This window comes from Rhododendron vialii, chromosome 12a (genome assembly GCF_030253575.1).
Source record: "Rhododendron vialii isolate Sample 1 chromosome 12a, ASM3025357v1".
NCBI lineage: Eukaryota > Viridiplantae > Streptophyta > Magnoliopsida > Ericales > Ericaceae > Rhododendron > Rhododendron vialii.
This window is the reverse complement of record NC_080568.1, coordinates 28,950,001-28,974,052: the sequence shown is the minus strand read 5'-3', so window position 1 is coordinate 28,974,052 and position 24,052 is coordinate 28,950,001. Positions and strand designations below refer to the sequence as shown.

General features: G+C 39.2%; 3 protein-coding genes across 4 annotated transcripts; 2 read left to right on the top strand and 1 right to left on the bottom strand.

Moving 5' to 3' along the window:
• Window positions 1-1,827: 1,827 nt before the first annotated feature.
• LOC131310194 (E3 ubiquitin-protein ligase BOI-like) lies at window positions 1,828-5,752 on the top strand. Of its 2 annotated transcripts, none has more exons than XM_058337091.1 (4): window positions 1,828-2,123; window positions 3,036-3,148; window positions 4,019-4,380; window positions 5,120-5,752. In XM_058337091.1, exons 2-4 carry the CDS (start codon window positions 3,040-3,042, stop codon window positions 5,621-5,623), a joined length of 975 nt encoding a protein of 324 aa, XP_058193074.1. In that variant the 5' UTR covers window positions 1,828-2,123; window positions 3,036-3,039; the 3' UTR covers window positions 5,624-5,752. The 2 variants fall into 2 exon arrangements, with proteins under 2 accessions (XP_058193074.1, XP_058193073.1); XM_058337090.1 differs by lacking the exon at window positions 1,828-2,123 and adding an exon at window positions 2,215-2,270.
• Window positions 4,735-12,452, bottom strand: LOC131309633 (uncharacterized). Its single transcript, XM_058336241.1, has 6 exons — window positions 12,387-12,452; window positions 11,854-11,943; window positions 11,619-11,719; window positions 9,845-10,180; window positions 6,397-7,976; window positions 4,735-6,282 (listed from the first exon to the last, which is right to left on the bottom strand). The coding sequence occupies exons 1-5, from the start codon at window positions 12,450-12,452 to the stop codon at window positions 7,460-7,462; spliced, it is 1,110 nt and encodes a 369-aa protein (XP_058192224.1). The 3' UTR covers window positions 4,735-6,282; window positions 6,397-7,459.
• Window positions 12,453-13,781: 1,329 nt separating this feature from the next.
• On the top strand, window positions 13,782-19,243 carry LOC131310193 (phosphoenolpyruvate/phosphate translocator 1, chloroplastic-like). The gene is made up of 9 exons (XM_058337089.1): window positions 13,782-14,276; window positions 15,402-15,524; window positions 15,605-15,757; window positions 16,145-16,230; window positions 16,452-16,536; window positions 16,887-17,006; window positions 17,118-17,186; window positions 18,604-18,733; window positions 18,896-19,243. The coding sequence occupies exons 1-9, from the start codon at window positions 13,899-13,901 to the stop codon at window positions 18,970-18,972; spliced, it is 1,221 nt and encodes a 406-aa protein (XP_058193072.1). The 5' UTR covers window positions 13,782-13,898; the 3' UTR covers window positions 18,973-19,243.
• The last annotated feature ends 4,809 nt before the right edge of the window (window positions 19,244-24,052 follow it).

The following is a 24,052-nucleotide window of genomic DNA, read 5'->3' as shown; positions in this document are numbered from 1 at the left end:
ATATTTTTTTTTTTCCCCCTTTTTCCTTGGTTAGTCTCCACCCGTGATAGTACCCCTGTTTGTTATGTATGATTTGATACGTTAATCCAAAGGGGACCGATGAAATTGATACCGATGGGATACCGACAGGCATGCAGGGTCCATTTCGGGTCTTGCACCTAAAATTTGAATGAAAAAATAGAAGATTGGATCAAGCTCCTACACATATCGGATTGAGTTGATTTTTCTCCGCCTACTCATTTTTTTTAAACTAAAAATTATTGAACGGCTTGGATTATCCATGCGGGATCCAGAGTGGGTCCCGCGTACCCGTCGGTACCCCATCGATTTGAATTGCATCGATCGGCGATTTGAATTTCATCGATCGGGCTCAATTTGATATATCCATTCTTATAGTACCCAATTTAAGGCGAAATTTTAGTATGTAGATCACTATTATATCTTCTTTATCTACTGTATATTTTATTCGATGATTCAAGTTTCTTCAAATCATGAACCCTAATTTGCTCCTATCCAACATGAAATGCGGGAAAAAAACCGAGCATGCTCTTCCACCTGTATGGAATGGGCAACAAGTTTGCGTCTTCGTTTATGTCCAAAAATTGAAATGCAATACATACTAACAAGAATTGGGCCATTTTGCTTTGTTGGGATCTAGTAATAAAAATAATTACGCTCAATACATAATAAAAATAATTACGCTCAATACATGTTCCGCCAAAATTTGGGCCTCTTTTTCGAGTTTGGGTTGGGGCCCGAAGCAGGCGCCTCCTTATCCTCTCCTAGAGCCGGTTCGAACACGAAAATCAACTTCATATGTCTCATGTGAGTGTCCCACGTTCTCCAACCATATAAGGAAAAGACAAAATCATCCTCACCATTTGTCTTTCCCTTATCCCTCATGCATATATATATTCCCCCTATATAGTGAGTTTGATGTTTAGTTTTTCTTATTTTAATTTTCAATTTATCAAAAATACTCTTGTATTTTGCTTGGTACTATAATATAGAGATAGATGGAATGTGATAGTAATTTCTTTGGCTAAATTTTCGGACTTGCGATTAAATGGGACTTTATATTTAGGTGAAGCAACTTGAGTATACAATTTTTAAATAAAAAACTTTAACAAAAGTGTTATAGGCCAAACAAATTTTCCTAAAAGGATTAGATGCATTTATAACGAATGCTATTAACCAATCCTAGGCGACGGTAAAAAGGTCAACAACATATATCAAAATCTATTCTTGAAACCTCCATAAATTTCTACTGGTAATTTTCTTTTTAAGTTATGAACGTATGTATGTTGACCCCTCCTCCCTGTTATTTCGGTATGATTTTATCATACAAGAATTATAATTGACAATCCGAAATTCGTACTCTCAAAAAAATACATACTTCCAAACGCCCCCTTAATAATTTTTCTTCTTCCATACTGTATTAATTTTTCTTTTCCTCTCCTTCTTCGACTCTCCTCAATTATTTTCCCTCCATGTTTCTCCAACTTCCAAACAAAACCTAGGCTATTTGGGTCATTTCAATGGCGAAAATTTATCCATCTCCTCAACCACAAAATTCTGCAGGACCCGAGCATAAGTATATGGATTCCCAGTGTAATGTGTTCTGGAAAGGAGAAATTTTCTAGTGTCGGGTGGGTACTAGAAAATCTGAAATTAGCCGTCCAAAAGTGTATTGGACGGTCCAGATTAAAACATTCTCTCTTCTCTTTCTCTCTGAAAATCCGAGCCAGCGTAAAGCACGGTGTTCCAGGAACACTGAATAATCTATCTTCAATGGCACATCGATAACTGAAATACTAGTATAAAAAAACAGAATTATGACTGGTGGGAAAACGAAAAGAAAGCTGCCAAACAGACAGACAGAGAGGCAGACGGGAGCGATGATGAGGAAGATTTCTTCTTCCCCAAATGATCCAATTCCAGCTCCTAATACTCCTCTAACCCCAACAAACGGGAATCCACTTTCTTCACCCAAACCCCTCCAACCACACCACCACCCCATCCACCAACCTTAACCACAATTACTATTCTTATGCCGCACATCTGAACCCTCCTCAACCGCTCCTATTCTCTCTCTCTCTCTGTCGCAATCCGAGCATTTCGAGGTAACCCATTTCCGATTCAAACATATTTATGTATGTATCTTTTGTCGATATTGACGTATTGTTAGGGGATTGCTAAAACCGCCTCTTTCTCTAGCTCTGTGTGGACATGTGGTGGTTTGGCGATCTTGGAAATAGTATTGATCTCAGGTTTTTTCCATTTTTGTGAGAAATTGTTTCTGGGTTTTGAAATTAGTTTAGTCATGGTTTTAGTATCAATACCAGGTTTGTTCCCATTTTGAGAGAGATTTTCTTTCTGGGTTTTGAGATGTGTTTGGTCATAGTTTCTGTAGGAAAGATCTTCAACGATTATGAATTTGTCTTTTTGTTGGGGGAATTTACTTCTGGGTTTTGAAATGAAATTGGTTTGTTTTAGTTCCGGGAAAGATTTTCAAATTAGTAGTATGAATCTCCGGTTTTTCTTTTTTGGGAAGAATTTTTTTCTGGGGTTTGAAATATATTGTAATGGTTTGATTCAGGAAATCTATGGTCTCTTTATACCATTTTTATGATTTTTCTTAATGTTCTTTTACATGCCCTTATTGGTCTTGTTGGATAAGCGTGTAAGATTTATTGTTTGCTTGTAACAAGCAGTATACTCCTATTGGGCGATGTATGATTTGCCGTTTTTGACTCCCATCGCACCCACACCTTCTATTAAACCGGAGTAGAATTTTTCTTAATGTAGTTCATTATTATGCAAATATGAAACTGATGAGACTTTGGATATAGTTTTGTTGCGTATGTGGCTAAAGATTTGCCCTGTGTAAGACATTCTTTAGCAGCATTGGGGTTTGAAGCCCATTATTCTGTTGTTTTATTTTTCTGAATGTCCTTGATCAGGTTTTGTTTTCCAGTTGAATTTTTTGAGTTTTGTGTCTTGCAATGGCTAATTTGTTGGAATTATGCTATCAGGAATATGTTTGGGGGGAGTGATAACAGGAATCCCTTGCTTCCTGTTTTCCTTGAGCAAGAGGGCTTCCAATATGGTGGTAATGCATTGCCTCAGCTGCAGTTATTTGGAGATGGTGAGTTTTCCAACCGACTAAAAACCGGATTGTTTGTAGGATTTTACTGGGATCTTAATGTGTTAAATTGTCACTATATTTAACTCAGTGAATAGGTCTAATGCGCTTGCCATGCGTGCCACTAGCTAGTGAAACATAGTTATCGTACCCTTGTTAAGGCATTTTATTAGGCTGGGGCGCATTGTGACATACACAATTTGCATTAAGGGGCTTTATATTATTGGTTTTTGCTTACAAGCCTCTCTATTTCTTTCATAATAACTTGTCTTAGAGCTTTGTGGCTTGCCTCTCATAGGTAGCTGTGCTGGACCTCTAAATCAGGAGGAATATGAACCCCACAGTCCATGTTTGTCTCGTCATTTTTTAAGTCATTAATTCCTCTTGCAAGTTAACTAGTTATGATTTGTGAGTTTTGATGTAGAATTGCAACTTGGCTTATAATTACGAGTCTTGCGATGACGTGATTATAGCAATGTGGTCAAGATTCATTGCTATACGAATATGAGTAAGTCAAAACCCCATGTTTCTAGAACAGTTTAAGATTGGATAACTTAGTATATCACGTTGTCTGTGTATCTTGTTCTATACAAGTAGTTGAGGATGGTTATGAGAACGGAAAAGAACCTCATCCCCGTAAGATATTAGGGATAGTAGAAGCACTTGCTGCTTTCAATATAGACTTTCCCGAATTTTTTGCAACCTATATTTGATTACTTAGATTCCCACCTAGATTCCCCCCGTTCCTTTCTTCCTTCACTGATTCCATTGGTCATTTCTGCATTTTTCTTGATCGTGAAGAGTTTTATCGATGGGGCTCATACATTTTATCTCAAAAGCATTTTCATTTTTGCTTTTGCAATTATCCTGCAGTCCCAGTTGCTTGTGGTGTTGATCCCTTGAACTACATGGGCAATAAGCATGCAACAGCCACAAACCGACCTATTAAAAGAGGCAGAGAAACAGAACCTGCTTCTGGACCGCAAAAGTTTCAGATATCCACAAGCAATAATTTTTTCCAATATGAAACTGGCCTTTCTGGAAGAATTTTGAACCAAAATCCTGTTTCAACGGGGCTGAGACTTTCATATGAGGACGACGAACGCAATTCTTCGGTGACTTCCGCCAGCGAAGGCATGAAAGCTTTCCTTCCTGGTATCGTTTCCCTCAGTGATAATCTCAAAATTGAGATTGATCGGCAAGGAGAAGAAATGGATCATTATATCAGACTTCAGGTAAACTGTTTTCAAACACTTGTGTCATCTTGTTACATATCCACCACGACTACCATTCTATTTCACCTGGGAGTGTACTGTCTTGATTTTAATTACTGAGGACTATGTTTCATGTCCATATCCTTCTGCAAGTGATTATGTACATTTATAACTTCCCCAAAACTCAATTGATGGTAGTTGTTATTGTATGGTTGGATTTGTTTCTCATTTCTAACTGGGTCATATTTCGGAGGGACATTTCTTGTCACCATTAAACTAGAGTTTGGACCTTCTGGTATGCACTTTAATCATTGCCTGGAAGCCATTTCTGAGTTAGGAAATGAATACAGAAAGCTTCAGAAATATTTTGTTCTTGGAACAGTAATAAGAAGAGTGCATTAGACTGGCTTGTAGTTGCTTGTGTTAGAAACTTAGAAGAAAGAGGTAGCACAGTTTTGCTCCAAAAGTCAGTCCAGTGATTGCGCAACCCTCTGAAATGTTCTTTTCCTTGTGCCTCGTGTTTTGCAAAGTAAATCCGGTCCTAAGCTCTACTCTCTTGTTTCATAAAGTTTGGTTAAGAATGAACAAATTTCTCTATGGTAATAGTTTTGATCGTATAACGGAGAGTTGATTTTAAACAACAGATTGGTGCGTGGGTTTTCTAGTTTTTCCATTCGACAATTGTTTTGAATGTGAAACTTTATATGCTTTATTTGTATGAAAGTGGTACTTTTACAGTGTTAGTGTCTTTGTCGAACAGGAAGCAAACATTATGAAGGGTATAAGAGAGTTGAAGCAGAAACAGACGGTTTCTTTACTAAATGCCTTAGATAAAGAACTTGGCAAAAAGTTACACGAGAAACAACTCGAAATAGACGACATGAACCGCAAGAACAAAGAACTAACGGAGAGAATAAAGCAATTCTCCATGGAAACCAATGCCTGGCAATGCCGAGCCAAATATAGCGAGTCTGTAGTCAACGCCCTGAAGAGCAATATCCAGCAGGTCGTTGCGCAAGGTGGGGTCCCAGCAAGGGAAGGATGGGGGGACAGCGAGGTTGATGGTGCTGCTTCTTACAGTGGCAAGAATTTCGGAAACCAGCAACAGCAGCTGAAGTGTAGGGCTTGCAAGGGTAAAGAAGTCCGTTTCTTGTTGATGCCTTGTAGACATCTATGTCTTTGTGAGGATTGCGAAGGGGTTGTTGATGTTTGCCCCGTATGTCAGGGCATGAAGACTGCAAGTGTACAAGTACTCATGCCCTGAACGGCATACAGATACACACGCACGTTTTTCTGTATTTTGAAAAGTGAACACTTGCAATCTTCATTAACTGTGCATTTTCCCCCCAGTGGATGGAAGTATATGGTGTGCAATGAGAAATTAACGGAATAAGTGTGGTGGTTGTCTCTTTTTAGCTTTGCCTTGACGGCTTAATTTTCTGGCTTTGTGATCTGAAGTGTGTAATTGCTGGAGAAGTTATCCGGGCTCATTTGGTTTGGCGTCCAACTGGCTTATTTGCTTGAAATCCGGTTGAATGTTACTCGTACCCTTACGTCACATAATTCTTCAATATGGCTTACGCTCGCGCTCTCAATTCTCGCACAAATTTTAGTTGTTTTGGAGGTTTTTTAGAGATGCTTTTACGCTCGCACTCCTGCATTCGCACCTACCCGCGCTTTATGTGCCTTAGCTCATACCTCTGTCTATATGCTAGAATATTTACATGTTCAAAACAAGTAGTTCTCCTACTGTCATATCTTCCTCTCAAACAAACGATAACCACAAAAACTCCAGCAGTCCTAGTCGGCCCCTCTAGATGGGGCGGCAAGTCGATCGTTGTCCCCAGGTCCAACATCGGGGAACACAAAGCTGGGGTCCTCGTCCTCGTCCGCATTCAAATTGAAGAAGTTAAAAGTACAACCCTGGAAAGTACGAGAGATTTTTATCACAAAGACGAAATCAAAAGGTGAGGACTTCCTTACCCAAACAAAAAAGGTGAGGACTTAGGGAAAGAAAGCACAAGGAAAATCACATACCCCCGGATACCGACACTCCGAAGAGGGTCCGGCCTGCCCCGCCCTCTCATGACACCCCCGGTAATAATCCCTCTCCGCAAGAACCTGCCTGTACAGGTCCCCAGACACCATATCCGGGTTTCCACCAAACAGCTGGAAGTACCTAGCCTGCTCGACACCGACCGATCATCCCCCGACCACCCGAGCAAGAGAAGTAAACCTGCCTATCGAGACTCCTTTAAACCAAAATCCATATAATCCCCGGGCCTCAAAAGTCTATCTGCACTCTCAGGTTGAGGGATTGACCTACTGTCACGCTGGCCAAATGTAACCCTCGGAGTATCAACTGGAATCGCAAAATTGCCCATCAACTGCCGCCAGCATTGCTCTCCCATGTATAGCTCCCAGGAGTTATAAAAAAAGGGACGCCGGGACCTTGACAGAACTAACTCTGCCCTCAAATTACGCGCTTCAACAAGATTTTCATAAGGCAACCAGTCGATATGATCCGCCTCAATCACCTCGAGTTGGGTCCGCAATGTCACGAAGTCTGACAGGTCGGATTCGCAAGCTCTAGGCCTGATCCAACGCAGAGCTCAAGGAAACGTGTCGATCCCTCTCTCAACCCTTGGACGGGCAACGTCCATATGCTCGAAAGACCACCACAAAAGGAAAGGCCAAAACCCCAGCTGAGAAGGAGAAGGGCCGCTGACCCGACGTCACATAGCCTGAAGGAAGGTACCAAAAGTGAACGAGCCCCAATCAATAACACTCCCGTCAGGGAAAATCCACTAGGCTCACATAATCAATGGAAAATCAAGAGCCGTTGTAGCACAAAAGCAGGAAACTTGGAGGTACAGGAGCAACCTCCTACGTGGCTGGTCCCGAACCACCCCAAAACACTCCTCCCGAAAAAGCCCGTCCTCTCCTCTCAGGGCAGAAGCAGAAAACCTGTGTTCTCTAATTACATTGCTGCTTATACCCAGAACCCTCGTCACATCTGCAGTAGTGACAGAACTCGGAAGACACCTCACAGGATCTCCCCCAAACCTAATGCCCATTACCGCTGCCCAATCCAAAGGCGTCACACCCAACTCACAATCCCCAAATGAAAAGTGTTGGTTTCACTAAACCAACGCTCAGCCAATGCTTGAACCAAAGAGTGTCTAGATCGAAAAGGAGAAATCCTTAAAAAATCTTTAAACCCATGATCATCAAGAAAAATCCGCAAGCTCTCACGTGCAGTCTGACAAGCAGTAACAGCTAAGAACCAAGCACCCCTGTATGGCAGAGGAGGAGGAACCTTTTGAGCCCGCAAGTACACGGATGGGTGGGAGGATAGGTTTCTAAGAATAGGAGTATCCTGCACAGACCTCTGAATATCGGCCAAATTCTCTACAGTGAAAGAACCCCTATGACTCTTACCATCGCCAGAAGAGGAAAACTGCTCATAATAGCCAGATCCTGCCTCAGCGGCCTCGTCCTCAGACTCAGCCATTTCCCCCTCAAAAAAGGGCCCCTCATGCGCTGGCTGCACACGGGAGCGCTTAGATCGGGAAGGACCCGCAGCAGCCTCCTTGCCCCGATGATGAGAAGCCATCCTGAAATTGAAACAGTTCAAATCAACAAAAAGGCTCAGAAACTCCGTAGAAAGTAAAAGAAGCAGCAAAGAAAGCAGGATAAATATGTCACGATCTACAACGCCAAAAAAAATTCACAGCAACAAGATTTATCCCTAGATCTTTCAAGTCCCAAAATTTTCGGAATTCTAATTCTTAATGTCTTCACGCATTCTGGGCAATACTCTGTTAATTCAGGTCACATGGCCTCTTTGGAGTTGCAACGGCAAGGTTTAGCGCAGGGCAGAGACGAAGAGAGCTCCATTCATGCAGATGTTACGAAAATGGGTTGGAAGGATATTTGGCAGCTTCACATCCCTAGGAAAATTCAACATTTTCTTTTCTAAATTTTAAATGTTCAAAACCGGAATAAAATTACCAAATTGTCTATTCAAGTTCGGAATCGAATTTTCAAATTTCCAATTTTTCAAAATTATATCTCCGAAACGGAATCAAATTTCAAAATTTTCTAACTTCAAATTCAAGATCGTAACCCATTTTCTAAAATTCAAATTTTCAAAGTTATGTCTAAATCTCATTTTCAAATGATCAAAATTGGAATCCGATTCCCGAATTGTCAATCGAAGTAAAATTATCGAGTTTTCAGATTTTATCTCTTGATTTTTTTTCTAAAATTCGAAATCGAATTTCCAAAAATCTAAGCCTTATCTCCGGTCTCCAACCCCTGAAGAGAACGTTGTGATGTTCGGCCTCACTCTAAGAGTTCTGAACAAAACCCTAACTTCTTTATGCATTTTCCAAATAAATAAATAAAAGAAAGAAAAAAAACTTCCCTACACACCACCTTATCAAAATCCCTAACTCTCCGCACCCGTTCTTCTCAAAAAACTCTCAACGTATCCCTTTTCAAAATCCCTAAAAACAAGCCATAAAAAATGTCTCAACAAATTCTCAACTAACAATAATTGGGACTGCATAACGGCTACAACAAGGTCGTTTCCCCGTACAAAAGACAACAGTTTATTTTTTCAAAAATGCTACAGGTACCGAAATTGGGGGACCGAAAATCGGACCGACGGCCGCCGGCGGGCCGTCTCCGGCCACCGGACGGCCGATCCGAGCCGTCCAAAAATTCTAAAAAAAAAACCGAGGGGCCCCACGCGGGAATCAACGTCATCCGAGGTGTGTAGGGTGCTTGATCGGAGCACCCCTTTTCGTGTGTATATGTAAATACCTGTAGCAACACTCTTATTTTTTTTAAGTCAGAATGATAGTTAGATACCATGTATGCATTTGCCGTTCAAAAAACAATAGTTTCGAGGGTAGTGATAATGCCAAAACCGTTTTTGTTTGTGTCAAAATTCCAATGCATAAAAGTCTTATACATTGTACGTAGTACAAGCCTTTTATGCATTAGAGTTTTAACACCAACAAAAACAGTTTTGACACTAACAAAAATAGTTTTGACATTATCAATTCTCTAGTTTCTATTGTGAGCCATTAGCAAGCCGGTATGGAGTGTCCAGCCAGCTTACACACCTCGACTATTTTCCTCTCCGTCAGGTCAAATGCAGTCCATCCATTCCGGGAGATTCACTAAAAATTACTTTCTTACGGTCAAAAAATCGAACCTTGGTCAATTGTGTGGAAAGCAAACCCACCGATCTACCAAACTTAACCCTTAGAGCCTTTTTTTTTTTTTTTTCTTTTTTCAGCTGGTAGATAGGCACTATGTACACCGATGCGCATTCGAGAGGGGTTCAAAGTTCAAATCTCGCTCAACCAACAAAACTTCAACTAAAACAATAACCAAAGACATGCATTTTAGTAATTTTTAACCAAACAACGAACCCGCAATCAAACCCCACGAAAATGTCTCAGAAGCGCACCTTTGAACGAGATTTGAGCGCGCGCACGGAGGCAGAGCAAGGAGGAACCGGATGAGTCGCACGCGAAATCCACCATAGACCCCGCAGCAGAGTAGGCGAAGTGGGAGATTTTCGCAGCTCAAGAACTGGGTAACGTTTTCTGCCGTTTCGAAGAAGAAGAGGAGATAACGACGGGAATTTGAAAAGGGAACTTGGGTGTCGCAGCTATGCATGGGACAACGGGGGAGTCCACCGGTGGCGAAGGCTGTTTGGATGTTTTCAGAGGCGCACCGGTAACTGAAAACAAGAATTATGACTGGTGGGAACCACTTCCGGATCCAATAATCTTGAACTTTTCTATTGTATAAAATAAAATAAAATACCCCTCACTACACGTGTAAATTGTAATGCGATCGATCCGATCGTCCATCTCGATAATAAACGGTTTGAATTTTGATTCGAACAGTCAAATGCTTGGATTTGTAGAGTTTGAATTAAATCCGAATCGTTCATTCGAGATGAATGGTCGGATCGACTAATAAATATGATCAGTTTATTTGGAAATCATGTCGTGCTGTCGAGAAACCCTTCCTAATGAAGTTTGTTGTCTCATCTTCCCTCTACTGTGGAGGCGAAAGTTCAAGTCCTACGGGGGCGAATTTGGAGTTCAGTGCTATGGACAGCCTCTAAACTCTCTATTGACTAATATACTAACACCCCACTAACCCCCACTGATGTACACAATATTGGCAAAAAAAAACTCACTACAGTCTACAAGGGTTGTAGAACGACGGATCCGGCCGACCATTTTGGTGTAGATGACTCGAATTTAATCCAAATTCTTATTGATCCGAAGCATCCATTGTTCAGACTAAAATCCGAACTGTCTATTCATCCATTGTTACATGATCGGAACTATATTGACTTTCGATTTTGTTGTTAGCGTAATTAATCCCATCAATATCTTATCCTAGGATTTTCTATTGCATGCACGTGGGGCATTATTTGTACTCAGGAAATTAGTCCTTAACCAACAATCAATTTGAGAGGCTCTAGTGTCAACTTTGTTGGGATTTTGCTTCTCGTTATAATGTCATCGTGCTTTGTGTCCCTTTAATCTTTGTATTTGTACTATTTATTCAAAAATTAATAAATTTTATTTTTTGTTAATCAATTTAAAAAAATGAAAGTTACCCTGCATTCGTGTCCAGGTGATGCAATAACATAGACCCAATAACATATCAAGGCTTTAACAATACTCCCAAGAGCTTTTTTGCTTCTTTTTTTTATAATCAAATGTTCAGAATAATTTACGCACACCTAAATTAATTAAAAATTACTAACGGATTCCACCCACTGCATAGCGGCCACCTCCCTCTATCCTGCCTCCCGTACCTAATTTATTTTCTTAATGATGCAAAAATGAAAAAGAAAAAAGAAGGTTTTTTCTTTTTTTGATTCTCAAGGAAAAGGAGAAATATGTTTGACGTGAGCTTGCTGCCTACAATAGTTGGAGGTTATATCCGGTCGTTATCTTAAGGATTCCGAAAATTAATCGAAATGCACGCAAGCTAATCCGGACATCCAGCTATAAAAAAAAATAAAAAAATGTAGTTGTGAGTTAGCCCACCAACCTTTTTTGGTGTTTGGTTATTGGTAATGGGTCCCACTAATCATCCCTCCATGTAATTCCCTACCCCAACTCCCACCCAGTAGGAACTGACCTACTGGTATTTTTTTCTTGCTGTTTGGTATGAAAATTATGGCCCCAAATTTGGACCCTCGACTACCAAACTTGCCCCTGGCCCAAAAAGTAAAACAAAATATAGAAACTGGTGAATCCACTGGCCCCTGTATGTTTCCATGACCATACCATAGTCCATGTAGTTTCAATGCCTTCAATTTAAAACCTTATGTCCATCTATTGTTCGAATGCTCCCTTTCCACTTATCTTTCTCTGTATCATTCCAATTTTATCGGATGTTCCTGAAGGGGCCCCTTTCCGTTTATGTTTGGCTGCATGTTCTCACCTCTCTTGTGTTCATATTGGTCCTAATCCATGGTCTCAAAGAGTCAAAAGGTCTCTTGGTAGTTCTAGTTTCAATGCAAAAGTTCTCTTGCTGTAGTATACTTCATCAGTCATTGAGCAAATTAGATTTGATGTGAGGGTTAAGGCCTTTCAAGGAACATCAAGACTTCTGATTTGTTATCTCTACTAGTCAAAAAATTGACAAGTTCCTCATTGTATTTCTCTAAGCAGCGTGTAGTTCCTTTTATCTACTATAGATAGTTCTTACTTTGATTTGTTTTGTTGTAATTCTGGAGAATTCCCTTTTGGCATTAGTTCTTAATTTCTAATTAAGTTCTCAAGTATTGAAAATATCTTGTAACATTTTTTGCATTTTTATGTAGTTTAGAAAAATCATTAATATAGCAATAACGCAAAACATAAAAGTATATAAGCAAAGAAAAACTAGATTAAACAAAAAAAAAAAACCCACACCTTCTAATCAAGTTTTGAAATGCAACATAAGGAAACAAAAGGAAAAACAATAGAACTTACCATAGTGAAATCCTGCTCATGTGCAACCATAACTTTAGTTTTGATAATGTGCAGTTCACGAGGCATTTAAATCTGCAACGTCCACTAAACGCAATAGCCTCTCCACTTTTAATTGGAATCCGTCATTGAGGCTACTTGGATGATAAAATGTTTGATGATCGAGGGAGAAAGTATGGCTAGTATTTTTTTCATTCACTCCACTTATTTAAACTAGTGTACATACATTGCTTTCTTCATACAACTCATTTAAAATGTGTATTCTTTGCATATGAATTTTTTTTTCCTCCTTAACAGCAAATGACCAAGGATCTACATTTAACAGATGGAAATAAAAGGTTCAAATCAATGAAATCGAAATTGAATCCATCAAACTGGAACCTCATCAAAACTATATGGACCGACAATGTAATTTACCAAATCCAGGTCACGACACTACCTACCTACACTAGTGGACCCTCTCCCGAATTCCCGAGAAAACAAAAAGCGTTTGAATCCTCTCGTCCCTTTTTGATTGTTTGATGATACCGACTTTAAAACATGAGTTAACAAAAAAAATATATATATATATATTTCAAACCACATTTCTCTTGAGAGAGATAAAATGTTGTTGATAAAATAAATGAATGTTATAACTATTTCACATGATATTCCATCATCTTAATTTTTAGAGTAATTATTATCTCAACTCTCAGGCAGATTTTAGCCGTCGATGATTTTGATCATACAAACAAGTTCAGAACACAATTCCCAACTCTTGAAAAAAAAAAAAGCAGATTAAACTAGTCTGTTAGTCCTTCAACCGGACCCTAGGGTCCATTCATTTGCCAAAAAAGAAAACAACGTGTTAAAAATTTTAATTATTTGTTTTATACGGGTTTAGTTAGTAAAAAAAAAAATTCCCATTTAAATTAGCTTTTCCCCGCAAACAAAACAAAACAAATTTTGCACGAATATTTTCGTCGCAATTAAACCTAACCTACTACATTAAAAGCAGTACTTTCAACCATTTTTTAATTTTCTTATATCAAACGACCGCATAAAGAGAAATAATCGTACTTTTTGCCTATCAAAATACTCCACTTCATTAGTTCACTTTTAAAAAAAATTCAGCACTAATTTTTTGACAAGTGAACGAGAAAAGAATACAATAGTAGCATCAATAGATTCAATACAAAAATGAGATTAAAGTTTTTACATCGTCGATGTAATCATTCATTTCTTTTAAATCAATTATATTGCGCTACATCGTCAAAATAATAGTCCCAATATTTGAATATAATGACTTAACTCAATATAATTGATTTGAAATAAATAAATATTTACATCGACCGACAATGTAAAAAATTTGAATCTCTACAAAAATCCCAAGAATATCCCTCTTTTGCTTTCCAAATCCCTCTGGTCCACACTGTATACTCTCCCCACCCCCGCCCACCTAGCTCTCCAGCGGAGTCCCCAACGCTCCCCTCTCTCTCTCTCTCTTCTCTCTCTCTCTCTCTCTGGATCTCAACCATGCAGGGCGCAGCATTCTCCTTCTCCCCCTCCCTCTCTCTCCGCAAAGCTCGAATCGCCTCCGCCCCCACCGCCTCCACACCTAGATTCAGCCCCTTACCAACCCCCTCCCCTTCCCGATCCCTCCATTTCGCACCCAACTCTTCCCTCCGCCGATCGCCGTCGGTTTGTTATTCTTCGCCGAGGTTCAATGGCTGGATTTCGACCCCGCCGGTCGTGCCCGCCGAGCGCGAATCTGGTGCGGTCGAGGTTAGGGCGGCGGAGAGCACCGCCGGGGAGACTGAGAAGACGAGTAGTTTGATGAGCACGTTGCAGCTGGGGTCTCTGTTCGGGCTTTGGTACCTGTTCAATATATACTTCAACATCTACAACAAGCAGGTAAACCTTTTACTACAATATAATCCTTCAGTAGATCCTGCGCTCGCGCTCTCTATCATTGCTTCGCTAATTTTATGATTGGGATGTTTTGGGAGACATTTTGGCTCTCGCGCATGCGCGTTATGTGAGTTAGGTCAGACCTTGTCTAAAGAGTATTTTGCAGGTGGTAAATTGGTTATAATATGGATCTCTTTTGTTTGTTCGTTTTTGTGTGTGTGGAACTTGAGTTTTTGCAATTTTTTTGATTGTGATGATCTTTATTTTCGCTGATCTGGCTTGATTTGGTTGTTTTCTATGTGTATAATATCGTGTACGGGTATGTCTATAGACTTGTATTGTTATTTACACATGGATGGTCTCATGTCTGTGATTTGAGATTGCTTGGATTCTGTACTTCCTGAGATGAGCCAATAAAATGCAGGGATAATGGTGGTAAAATTTGACAGCTTGAATCGAGTTTTACCAATGTTCTAAAAGTCGCTAGGCGCTAGTCGGGCGGTCGGCCACCTTCGAGCGATTAATCAGATAAATTGGCGATTAATCAGTGCATATTAATTAGTAATCAACGATTAGTCGTTAGTTGGACCTAGTCGGATAGGCTCCGCCACAATTAATCACCGATTAATTCCTTGTTTTAGAACACTGAGTTTTACATTTGGTGATGTTTGGCAACTTTGAATGTGTTAAACTGACAAACTGTTAATACCTCAAGTGTAGAACCTTCTCGTTTAGAGATTGAGCTGTATCGGCGTTTGGCCAAGCAAGTGACCACGTTTTTTTTTGGTGTGGTTATTTAGTAGTTTTTGCATGACTATAACTTGCTTTTCCTTTGAATGCGTGCAAATGTTAAATTCTTCGTGTAAAGGTTAGATGGTTGACCACGGAGCTAATAATAGTTCTCAAGGAGTCATGGTTTTGAATGTTGTTTTTGTGGTATACACAATCTAACAAATGTGTCATATCCTGAAAGGCTGAAAGCAATTGATCTATGATACAGCGACCAAATATTTGCAATCAGTACACTTGGGAACTTAAGTGTGCTGGATATTGCCCCATTGAATTTGAATGTTGAACCTTTTCTAATAAGCAGAAAAAAACAGGATTACTAATGCCTCTCATTCACAGGTTTTGAAAGTATTCCCATTTCCAGTAACCGTCACCACAGTTCAGTTTGCCGTTGGGACTGTACTTGTTCTTTTTATGTGGACCTCCAATCTCTACCGACGACCAAAAATCAGTGGTGCACAGGTATTTTCGTATGGTTCAATATGTATTTATGTTGCTGTAATCATGCTGACTCTGATTAATTAGTTTACTTCTGTTGACAGCTTCTAGCAATCCTGCCATTGGCAATGGTGCACACCTTAGGCAACCTTTTCACGAATATGAGCCTGGGAAAAGTTGCCGTTTCTTTCACGCACACAATCAAAGCCATGGAGCCATTTTTCTCAGTTGTCCTCTCAGCTATGTTTCTAGGGGAGGTTTGTATTTCAATTGCTTCCCATTCCTTCCATGTTTTTGATAGGTATGTGAGGGAGACCCAAGCTTGAGATCTTTCTATTTGGAGTGAGACCTAGGTGTTGGGGTGTCCCCTAGGGGATCCTGTCATTTTGTTTCTTCTTCGACGTTTGTGGAATAAGGATGGAGTCCCACATTAATTCCCGAATGGAATCGTAGTTAGTAGACCCTATTTATGTGTCATCTTCATTGCCATGCTTTGAAACAGTGTCTGAGTAACTTAATCTTTACCCGCTGTGGAAAATTTTAATTAATGAACATGTACCTTTGGTACTAGGCTTACTGGCAAATATGCATTACCGACGAGTTGGTCTAAGTCTAACCATTTCCTTCTTTGCCTGCCCAAACAGATACCCACTCCCTGGGTGGTTGCTTCTCTGATACCAATTGTTGGTGGAGTGGGACTGGCGTCAATGACCGAGGCTTCTTTCAATTGGTGAGTAACTACACCTGTATTTGCTGTAAATCACTACCCACCTTTTTGTTGCCTAATACTGGATGGAACCGAACAAAGTTTTAAATAGAGAGGAAATGTTCCTCTGCCTATAGGTACCTTCTTACCTGTGTCGAGTTTTAGATTATATAAGAATCACTTTGATTATTAGTAGTTGAACTGTTATCCTAGATTCTGATTATTATTTCTTGTAAGTGAAACAGGGCTGGGTTTTGGAGTGCAATGGCTTCTAATTTGACCAACCAATCACGTAACGTCCTTAGCAAAAAGTTTATGGTTAAGAAAGAGGTATTCACTCATGGTTTCATTTCGACAATAATTTTAGAACAAAGTGCTTTTTTTACTTCAATGTAATTGTTTGCGATTACCTATTTTGTAGGTATAGTTTGTTCTTTTATTGATTGTTGTCAAGTGCTAGAGAATTTGTAGCACAGAGTGCATGCAGTGGAACAGTTAATTTCTTTTAGATGTTAAGTACTTGCAAAATGTAGTGAGCAATAGATAACTCGTCTTTGATTTGTTTTTGCCTTTTTAAATTTCTTTTTCTCAAGGTAATTCTTTTTCTTTATTGAAGAAGAAGATTTTGTGTGTTTTTTGGTTTTTCTTCTCAAGTAAGTGATTAGTATGTGTTTGTACAGGAATCTTTGGACAACATCACTCTCTTCTCAATTATAACGATTATGTCCTTATTCTTGCTGGCTCCTGTTACTTTCTTCATGGAAGGAGTCAAGATCACACCTTTATACCTGCAAGCAGCTGTGAGTAAATTTGAAATGTTAACAATAGATTCTATTCAGTTATTTATTTGTCCACATAACGTACATCTTTGTCATATGTAATGTCCTGATTTTTTTGGTTTTGCTTGTCAGGGACTGGATGTCAGACAGGTTTACACCAGGTCTCTCCTTGCTGCACTCTGCTTCCATGCATATCAGCAGGTAAGAAATTTATTTCAATATTGGTATTTTATTTATTCTTTGTGCTTAGTTAAAAAAAATATGTTTTCCTAATGTTCTCTTTTTCAAGTTCCGGATGCGTTATGGTCCAAATTAAAGGTGACAAATATTGCATTGTCTGTAACTTGAATTGAACTGTGAGACCCATCCTACGATGTTATAAAACCATCATATTATCGGTTGTTAATGAAAAGTATCAGACAACCGGAAAAGGGGGAATGAAAAGAACTGCGTAGTAGGGTTAAGACACTCTGAATAGAGGATTGTCAAGTGCTGTCAATAATCACTGTTACTGTGTTACATATGCTTTTGAAAATAGATATGACATTATTGGGTGATCTTCACCGTATTTTGCTTGTTGATGTACTTCCACTGGAGAGAAGAGTTTTGACTCCAAAAAAGGCAAGAGTGTGTCTGGTGCTATCATATGTAAGATCACGCCTGCATTTAGGAGGATATTTGATCATATTTCCCTCTTCAACAAGCCGGTGGTGAGTTCAGCTCGGTATGGAAGGAAAGTAACAGTTAGAGAAAGATTCGGCGAGGGATTCTTTTTTTCATGGGTGACAGAATGCTTTGCGTAGAATCATATGATCTACCTTAATAACAAGATGACAAATGGATCCACCCAAAAGTAATGACTTTTTTATCTCGTTCCGGTCAAATTGATGATGACCGTGTCCTCTGTGGCCCTTACAATGCTTATTGTGTAAGTTCGGTTTTTCTGTTGTTCTAACGCCATAGTTCTCTGTTGAGCCATTGTTGTGACCTTAAAACAATGTGTGTAATTGGCAGATCAAACTCTGTTTTAATTGCAATTCTGGTGATTCCGATTGTAGTATGTAAATTAACCATGACTTGTATGTCGTTGGTTCCTTATTGGTACAAGTTAGAGGTCATATTTTCTTTTTGCGATTGAAGCATAGATGGCGTGATTACTGAAGTAGTGTGTAATGATCAGTTTTGGAGATTCTGTGCATTACCTACTAAATGTAACAGGTAGTTCCAAACACAAACTTGCTCAGCATCATCCATTCTGAAGTCTTCCAGCTTTATATATTTTTCTTCTTAGCTTTTCAGGTTTCAATTCGTTTATTTTCCCCCAAACGTATTGTTATGAACTTATCAGGTTGTTTCAAATTCAGTGTCTTAACACTCAATGCTCCACGTTGATGCATGCCTTAACTAGTAAGCTCATAGCCACTGACATAGTAGAGTTTATGCCATGAAAGCTCAAGTTATCCACATGGCTTATAGAACTTTCCAGTATTTTCACGATGTAAAGTTTCTAAGAACATGCTTATAATGTTCTTTAACTTCAACTTACCCCTCTACTAAAATTATCTATTTGTAATAGTTGTTTTTTTCATAGAGAGGCTGATCTGAGCTTGTCATGCAGGTTTCATATATGATATTGCAGAGGGTATCCCCAGTTACCCACTCTGTTGGAAATTGCGTTAAGCGGGTGGTGGTTATTGTCACCTCTGTTCTCTTCTTCCGGACGCCTGTTTCATCTATCAACTCTCTCGGTAATGATTACTTCCTCTTGAACTCCCACAAGCTGTGGTAATGTTTATAACAAACTACAGTTTTCTGTTAGATCTGGAAAAAATGGTTTTCTCATAACTTTACATATACTACTAGCAGGTCTCTTCTCTAAATTCTTGCAATTTTCCTGCTTTTTGCTGCAGGCACTGGTGTGGCCCTGGCTGGAGTATTCCTGTATTCAAGGGTGAAGCGCATTAAGCCAAAGCCAAAGTCAGCTTGAAGTCCTCATTTTTGAGAAATTTTGCTGGTAACTTGGGGGGTTAGATTGGAGATTCCAGAACTCGGTTGTACGTGCTTAGGTTGTTTCCCCTTCTTTTTTGTCTTTCGAACAGTTTCATTCTTTAACTAGGTCCCCATAATTTTACCAGCTGCGGGTAAAATCTTTTCTGTTGTGTTCTGCTTTGGTAGAAGTTGTTTTGGATGTAGAATTTACTCTACCCCTATTTGGGAGAATCTTTTTTCAGGAAAGGGAAACTTTAAGCAGATAAAAATGTCGCACTGTATGCCAAAATGGCCTAATGCTTGGCGGGTTTCTGCGCTTGTTAAATTTGTGTGGAAACGCCAAGAAAGCGAGCCCTACGGCTTGGGCCCTATTTCCATGTACCTGTAGCAGTTCTCACTTCTAATATTTCTGAGTTTTGATGTATATATGTAGTTAAGAACCTGAAAATATGTTGTTTCCCTCCAGTAAAAACAAAATAAAAATTAAGGGCATGCAAAAGAACCGATTAACCATTTAGAACCAGTAAATTTGGTTTGGTTTTTCAGGTAACAGGTTTGGAAAGGATTAACTACTTTGATAGTGAAGGTTGTGTTTCGATGGTTTCTTTGGCACTTCTTGTAGGTTCAATTATTTGTACTAACCATGTTCTGTTAACTGAAAAAACAGTTTATGGTTCTCTAAATCTTGAATCCGTATAAATTGTTTGGTTTTTGGTTTTTCATACGGAGTATACCTCTTTTCGTATAAAAAAAAATACGCGGAGTATACCAGAACCGATGCGGTCCATGTTGACTCCTAAAAGAGATAATTGCAGGTGTCAAAAAAATTTGAGACAAACGTTAGAATATGCTCGGCGAGAGAACAGTTTCGGCCAAGGTTGACAAACGAACAAAGCTTGATTATCCATGCTTGCTTGCATGAAGAAGGATTGGCTTGTTGGTTTTTGGGCTTTGTTCTCCTGAAAATGCCCCCTTTATCTCTTCATTTTAGTGATTTGTCGTGAGGGAGGATTGAAGGGGGCATTTTTGGTCGTTACACAAACTTTTGGGTGGTGGCCCACGAGTACTATTTGTGTACTGTACTGTAGCATGTTTTTACAATTTACTTTAATGGGTTTTTCGATTCAACTTTTCCCCTCTATGTCCTTTTTTCTTCTTCTTAGTTCCTTTCTTTTTTGTCCTTTGCGCAGGGTTTCTTTGGTAAAATCAGTTGGCCCAAAATCTAGCGTTGCTTTTTCTTCCCCAAGCCACTCGGTGATTCGTGCACCGAGAATCCTTAGAAATTTTTAAAAAAAATCACATCTTTCCAAGATTTTCTCCCCAAACTCTTGCATGTTAGATCTTCTGTGAGATCGAGGGAGAGAGGGAGGGATCAGAATCATTCAAAAATCTTGCAAATAATCAAATAAAGATTTGATTTTGTTTCTGGTTCTGATTCTCCACTCCACATACATAATTCAAACACAGAGAGAGAGTAAATCAACCAAGGATTTGATTTTGATTATGAGGATTTAATTTTGATTCTTATTCTAGATTCAATGATGAAGAAAGAATGTGAGAACTTGAACCAGTTGAACACAGGTTACATAAAGTGAATTGTGAGGAATCCAATGAGCACAGAACGACGTGCGCACCTTTCACTAATCTACCACTCAGCTCGTTTGTCAGTCTTATTTTAGTACCGGGCCTTTCGGCCTTTAAATTCAGCTTAAAACTTTAGAAACACTCACGTCATGGGCTTGGAGAGCATGAGAAATCCAAGAATATGATCGCCATGCTTTTACAGGAAGCCCAAATAACTCCCAATCAACCTCAAGTGGCAGCGCAGATCAAAAAAAAAAAAAAACCTTCAAGTGGCAGCGACAATCCTGCCCCGGACCCAATAGAAATGAAGGAAAAACCTTTCCGAATTCAATTTTTTTTTTCCGCATTTATCTAGTATACGGATACGGGAAAGTGGAGATGTTTTCCTTCTTCCTCACCTTGTATCAAAGTTCACAACATAGCTCAATGATCAATTGCAAAGTTCATCATCCAATTCAACGATTTTAGTGTTGGGGACATTTTGCAGAGCATGGGCCCCCTATGTGGTTATCAATCTCTATCAGTGCTGGCAATAAAAGGAAAGCCTATCTGGGATAACCCCATAAAATTTGGACCAACTTGGCCATTGTCAGTCGTAGTGGAAGTTGATGCATACATCCCACTAACTTGTGTACCCTGGCTGGTCATCTAAATTCACCGCATCTAAAATCACACAATTTGTGTGCCTTGGTTTCGACTGTAGGACTGTTACTCGATTATCAAAAATAAAAAATAAAATTTCACTATATCTAAAATCACATAATTTTCGTGCGGGTGTGTGAGCAGGAGAGGGAGCTCGAGTGCGAATGTACCTTTGAAACACATAGTAAGCTAAAATTCGCGAGAGCGAGGATTAAGAGCGCAGTGCGAAGATTGAGAGCAGAAGCGCATTGCATTTTCGAGGATTATGTGACTAAGCACCATATTCATTACTCCTATGCCATCTTTGCATATCAATCTGAATCACCCTTTAGGTTATGTTTGGATCATAGATTTGTAAAAGAATTTACGGAGGGAAATAAAAAGCTTAAAGGGAAAGATAAAAAAAAGACAAGGAATTGAAGAAGCTAAATCTATTTCTCCTTTCATCTGGTTTTTCTGAACAAATCCCTCCGAAAACCCATGAAACAAACATGGCCTTGCTATGTTTCCAACCCATGCAGCAGATATCGATATATAGTGGCACTTAGAACTAGAGTTTTGGTATCACTGCAAAAAGTAAAATGCAGAAGCCAGCAAGAGAAAACAAAAAACAAGGACAATAATATTGAGAACAATACAATTCAACAGGAAAAACAAAAAAAAGTTTTTGTCTGGGACAAAAAAAATTCGACCGAAAATACGAAAGGCAAAAATTTCTAAGTGTGAAAATATAAATTTTTTTTTTGAGGCACGAGAAAGACCACAACTAGGAAAGAGTACAGGCACGGGCGAAAAAGTAACAAAGAAGGTCACCTAAATCTAAGTGACGACATTTTGGCCTCCACATAGCAGAAGGGATTTGGATAATGTGTTTTGCTGCTTTTGCATACCAATTTCTATGTGCTGAGTACCAAAAGTAAAAATTGTCAACTTTTATGTAGAGCTCAAATCAAGAATTTCGAATTCCAAATACCTCCGGATTCTCTATGAATTTCACATACCTCCGGAATCTCTGACAGTATGACCACAAGGTCGTGCCTAGCACTCTTCCTAAAAACAGACATGTAAATGTTTCCGAACTGTGTCAATGTGTTTGTGTCTGTGCTACGTAGATACTCATTCATCGGCTTTGCAGAGTTCATGATGCAATGCCTAAGGAATCCCATGATCCTGAAAACCCTAATAATGTTGGGAAACGATTCCTAGAAACCAGTAATGACGCGTACAGATTAGACAATAAAAATTGCAAAACCCTGTAAGGCGGAATTAGGGTTCTACCTTAACTCCCTGCGACACGATCCCTAGTTGAACTTGTTATAGCACGCCTTACTATAAACCACGAATACTTCTCGACCATACGTTACGATCTTCTATCGTATCCCCTGCACATCTAGAGCACGAACCGAGTGTGGACTTTTTCGTGATCTGTTTGCTCTCTCTAAGCCTGCCTCTATTTCGTGAATAGCATAACGTGTATATATAGGGCTATGATAGGGACCTAATGAGTAATAAGTCTAGCCTCCCAGTGTAAATAAAAAAACCTAATCCCAGGATTCTATTTCTTATTTCATTAATTATAATTCACCTCACTACAGTATTATAATTGCACTCCCGTCTTTATCTCAATTATATTACGAGCTTCATGATATTAAAGACTTGTTTATCTCTCCACCACGTTAAGATTACAGAGATATCCGTTGATTAAAATAAATTACTAACAAATAATAATCAGAAAACCTGGAAAAGTAGAAGCACAAAGGAAAGAATCTAAAAAGCAATCAATTTATGGTTCAAAAAGCCACTGCAGGGTACCATGTGTATGACTTCATTGTCATGCAGTTCAAATCAGTGCCAACTTTGGGGAACAGTACAAAGGATAAGGAATCCACAATAGAGACACTGGAAACCAGGACTAAGCTAGATACAAAAGAATGCATGTTATATATACACACACACATTGTCACTGTATCTACACTAGCGAAATGCATCGGTATTTTGTATGAAAGTCTCACTGTTTCTTACAATCTGTTAACATCGAGAATTATGCAATGTCGAAGGATAAGCAAAACCTAGAATCTGCATCAAAGAACCGCGTGTAAGTGACTGGTAGTATACCAATTACTTGTGGAAGAGGATCACTAAGGCTCCATTCAGAGTGGAATGAACAAGCCCAAGAAAGGGTTCTGTAAAACACAAAAGAAGTTATGTTGAAAACATAATAGTGGAACGAAGTTTCAGGAAATTACTTGGTTATCTGGTGGAAAAGGAGTACTTACTTAGAATATCGTGATGAGGCTGCCTTTTGGAAGTGTCGTGCTCGCCTCGTAGGATGGTAACACTACTTCAACAAAGCATGCCCAATATGATGACCACATTGACACAAATCTTAAGCACAGTCTTCATGTTTTGTTTTGGTTTGTTCAGAAAATTTCCCTTTTTTGCTAATGCTTTAAGCCAGGATGTGATGTATCTATCCATCTAAGTCATTTGTAACACAACAATCACTGAACTAAACTTGGAGCTAGCTGAAAATGAGACATATCAATGGACATGAGGAACGGAGTTCTATTGGAATTTTATGTCAAGTTGTCAACTACTTTCTTTCGTCTCTATCAATCACAAGCCACGGCTTAACAAGTTATGTGCCACATTGTTCATTATTTTGGATAGGAATTTAAGATGGTGCAGATTATAGAACCTTTGCACAATTGAGTGGTTCTTATTTTTTTCCCTTTTGTCGTATTATAATTTGTTTTAGATACATTGAGTATAATCAAGGAAGATCACATGATTAGCGGTTGATTTCATTTCATTATCCCACCTCCTACCAGTCATGAGTCCAGTGATTTTTT

Excerpts from the sequence above, each read along its gene's own strand:
- LOC131310194 (XM_058337090.1), top strand. The coding sequence starts at position 2,230 with ATGTGGTGGTTTGGCGATCTTGGAAATAGTATTGATCTCAG. Across the intron at positions 2,271-3,035 it reads GGAAATAGTATTGATCTCAG|GAATATGTTTGGGGGGAGTG; the intron begins GTTTTTTCCATT and ends TTATGCTATCAG. Across the intron at positions 4,381-5,119 it reads ATCATTATATCAGACTTCAG|GAAGCAAACATTATGAAGGG; the intron begins GTAAACTGTTTT and ends TTTGTCGAACAG.
- LOC131309633 (XM_058336241.1), bottom strand. The coding sequence starts at position 12,452 with ATGCCTCGTGAACTGCACATTATCAAAACTAAAGTTATGGTTGCACAT. Across the intron at positions 11,944-12,386 it reads ATGAGCAGGATTTCACTATG|CAAGAGAACTTTTGCATTGA; the intron begins GTAAGTTCTATT and ends AGTATACTACAG. Across the intron at positions 7,977-9,844 it reads CGCTCAAATCTCGTTCAAAG|GATGGCTTCTCATCATCGGG; the intron begins GTGCGCTTCTGA and ends TTTCAATTTCAG.
- LOC131310193 (XM_058337089.1), top strand. The coding sequence starts at position 13,899 with ATGCAGGGCGCAGCATTCTCCTTCTCCCCCTCCCTCTCTCTCCGCAAA. Across the intron at positions 14,277-15,401 it reads TCAACATCTACAACAAGCAG|GTTTTGAAAGTATTCCCATT; the intron begins GTAAACCTTTTA and ends TCTCATTCACAG. Across the intron at positions 17,007-17,117 it reads CTTTATACCTGCAAGCAGCT|GGACTGGATGTCAGACAGGT; the intron begins GTGAGTAAATTT and ends TTTGCTTGTCAG.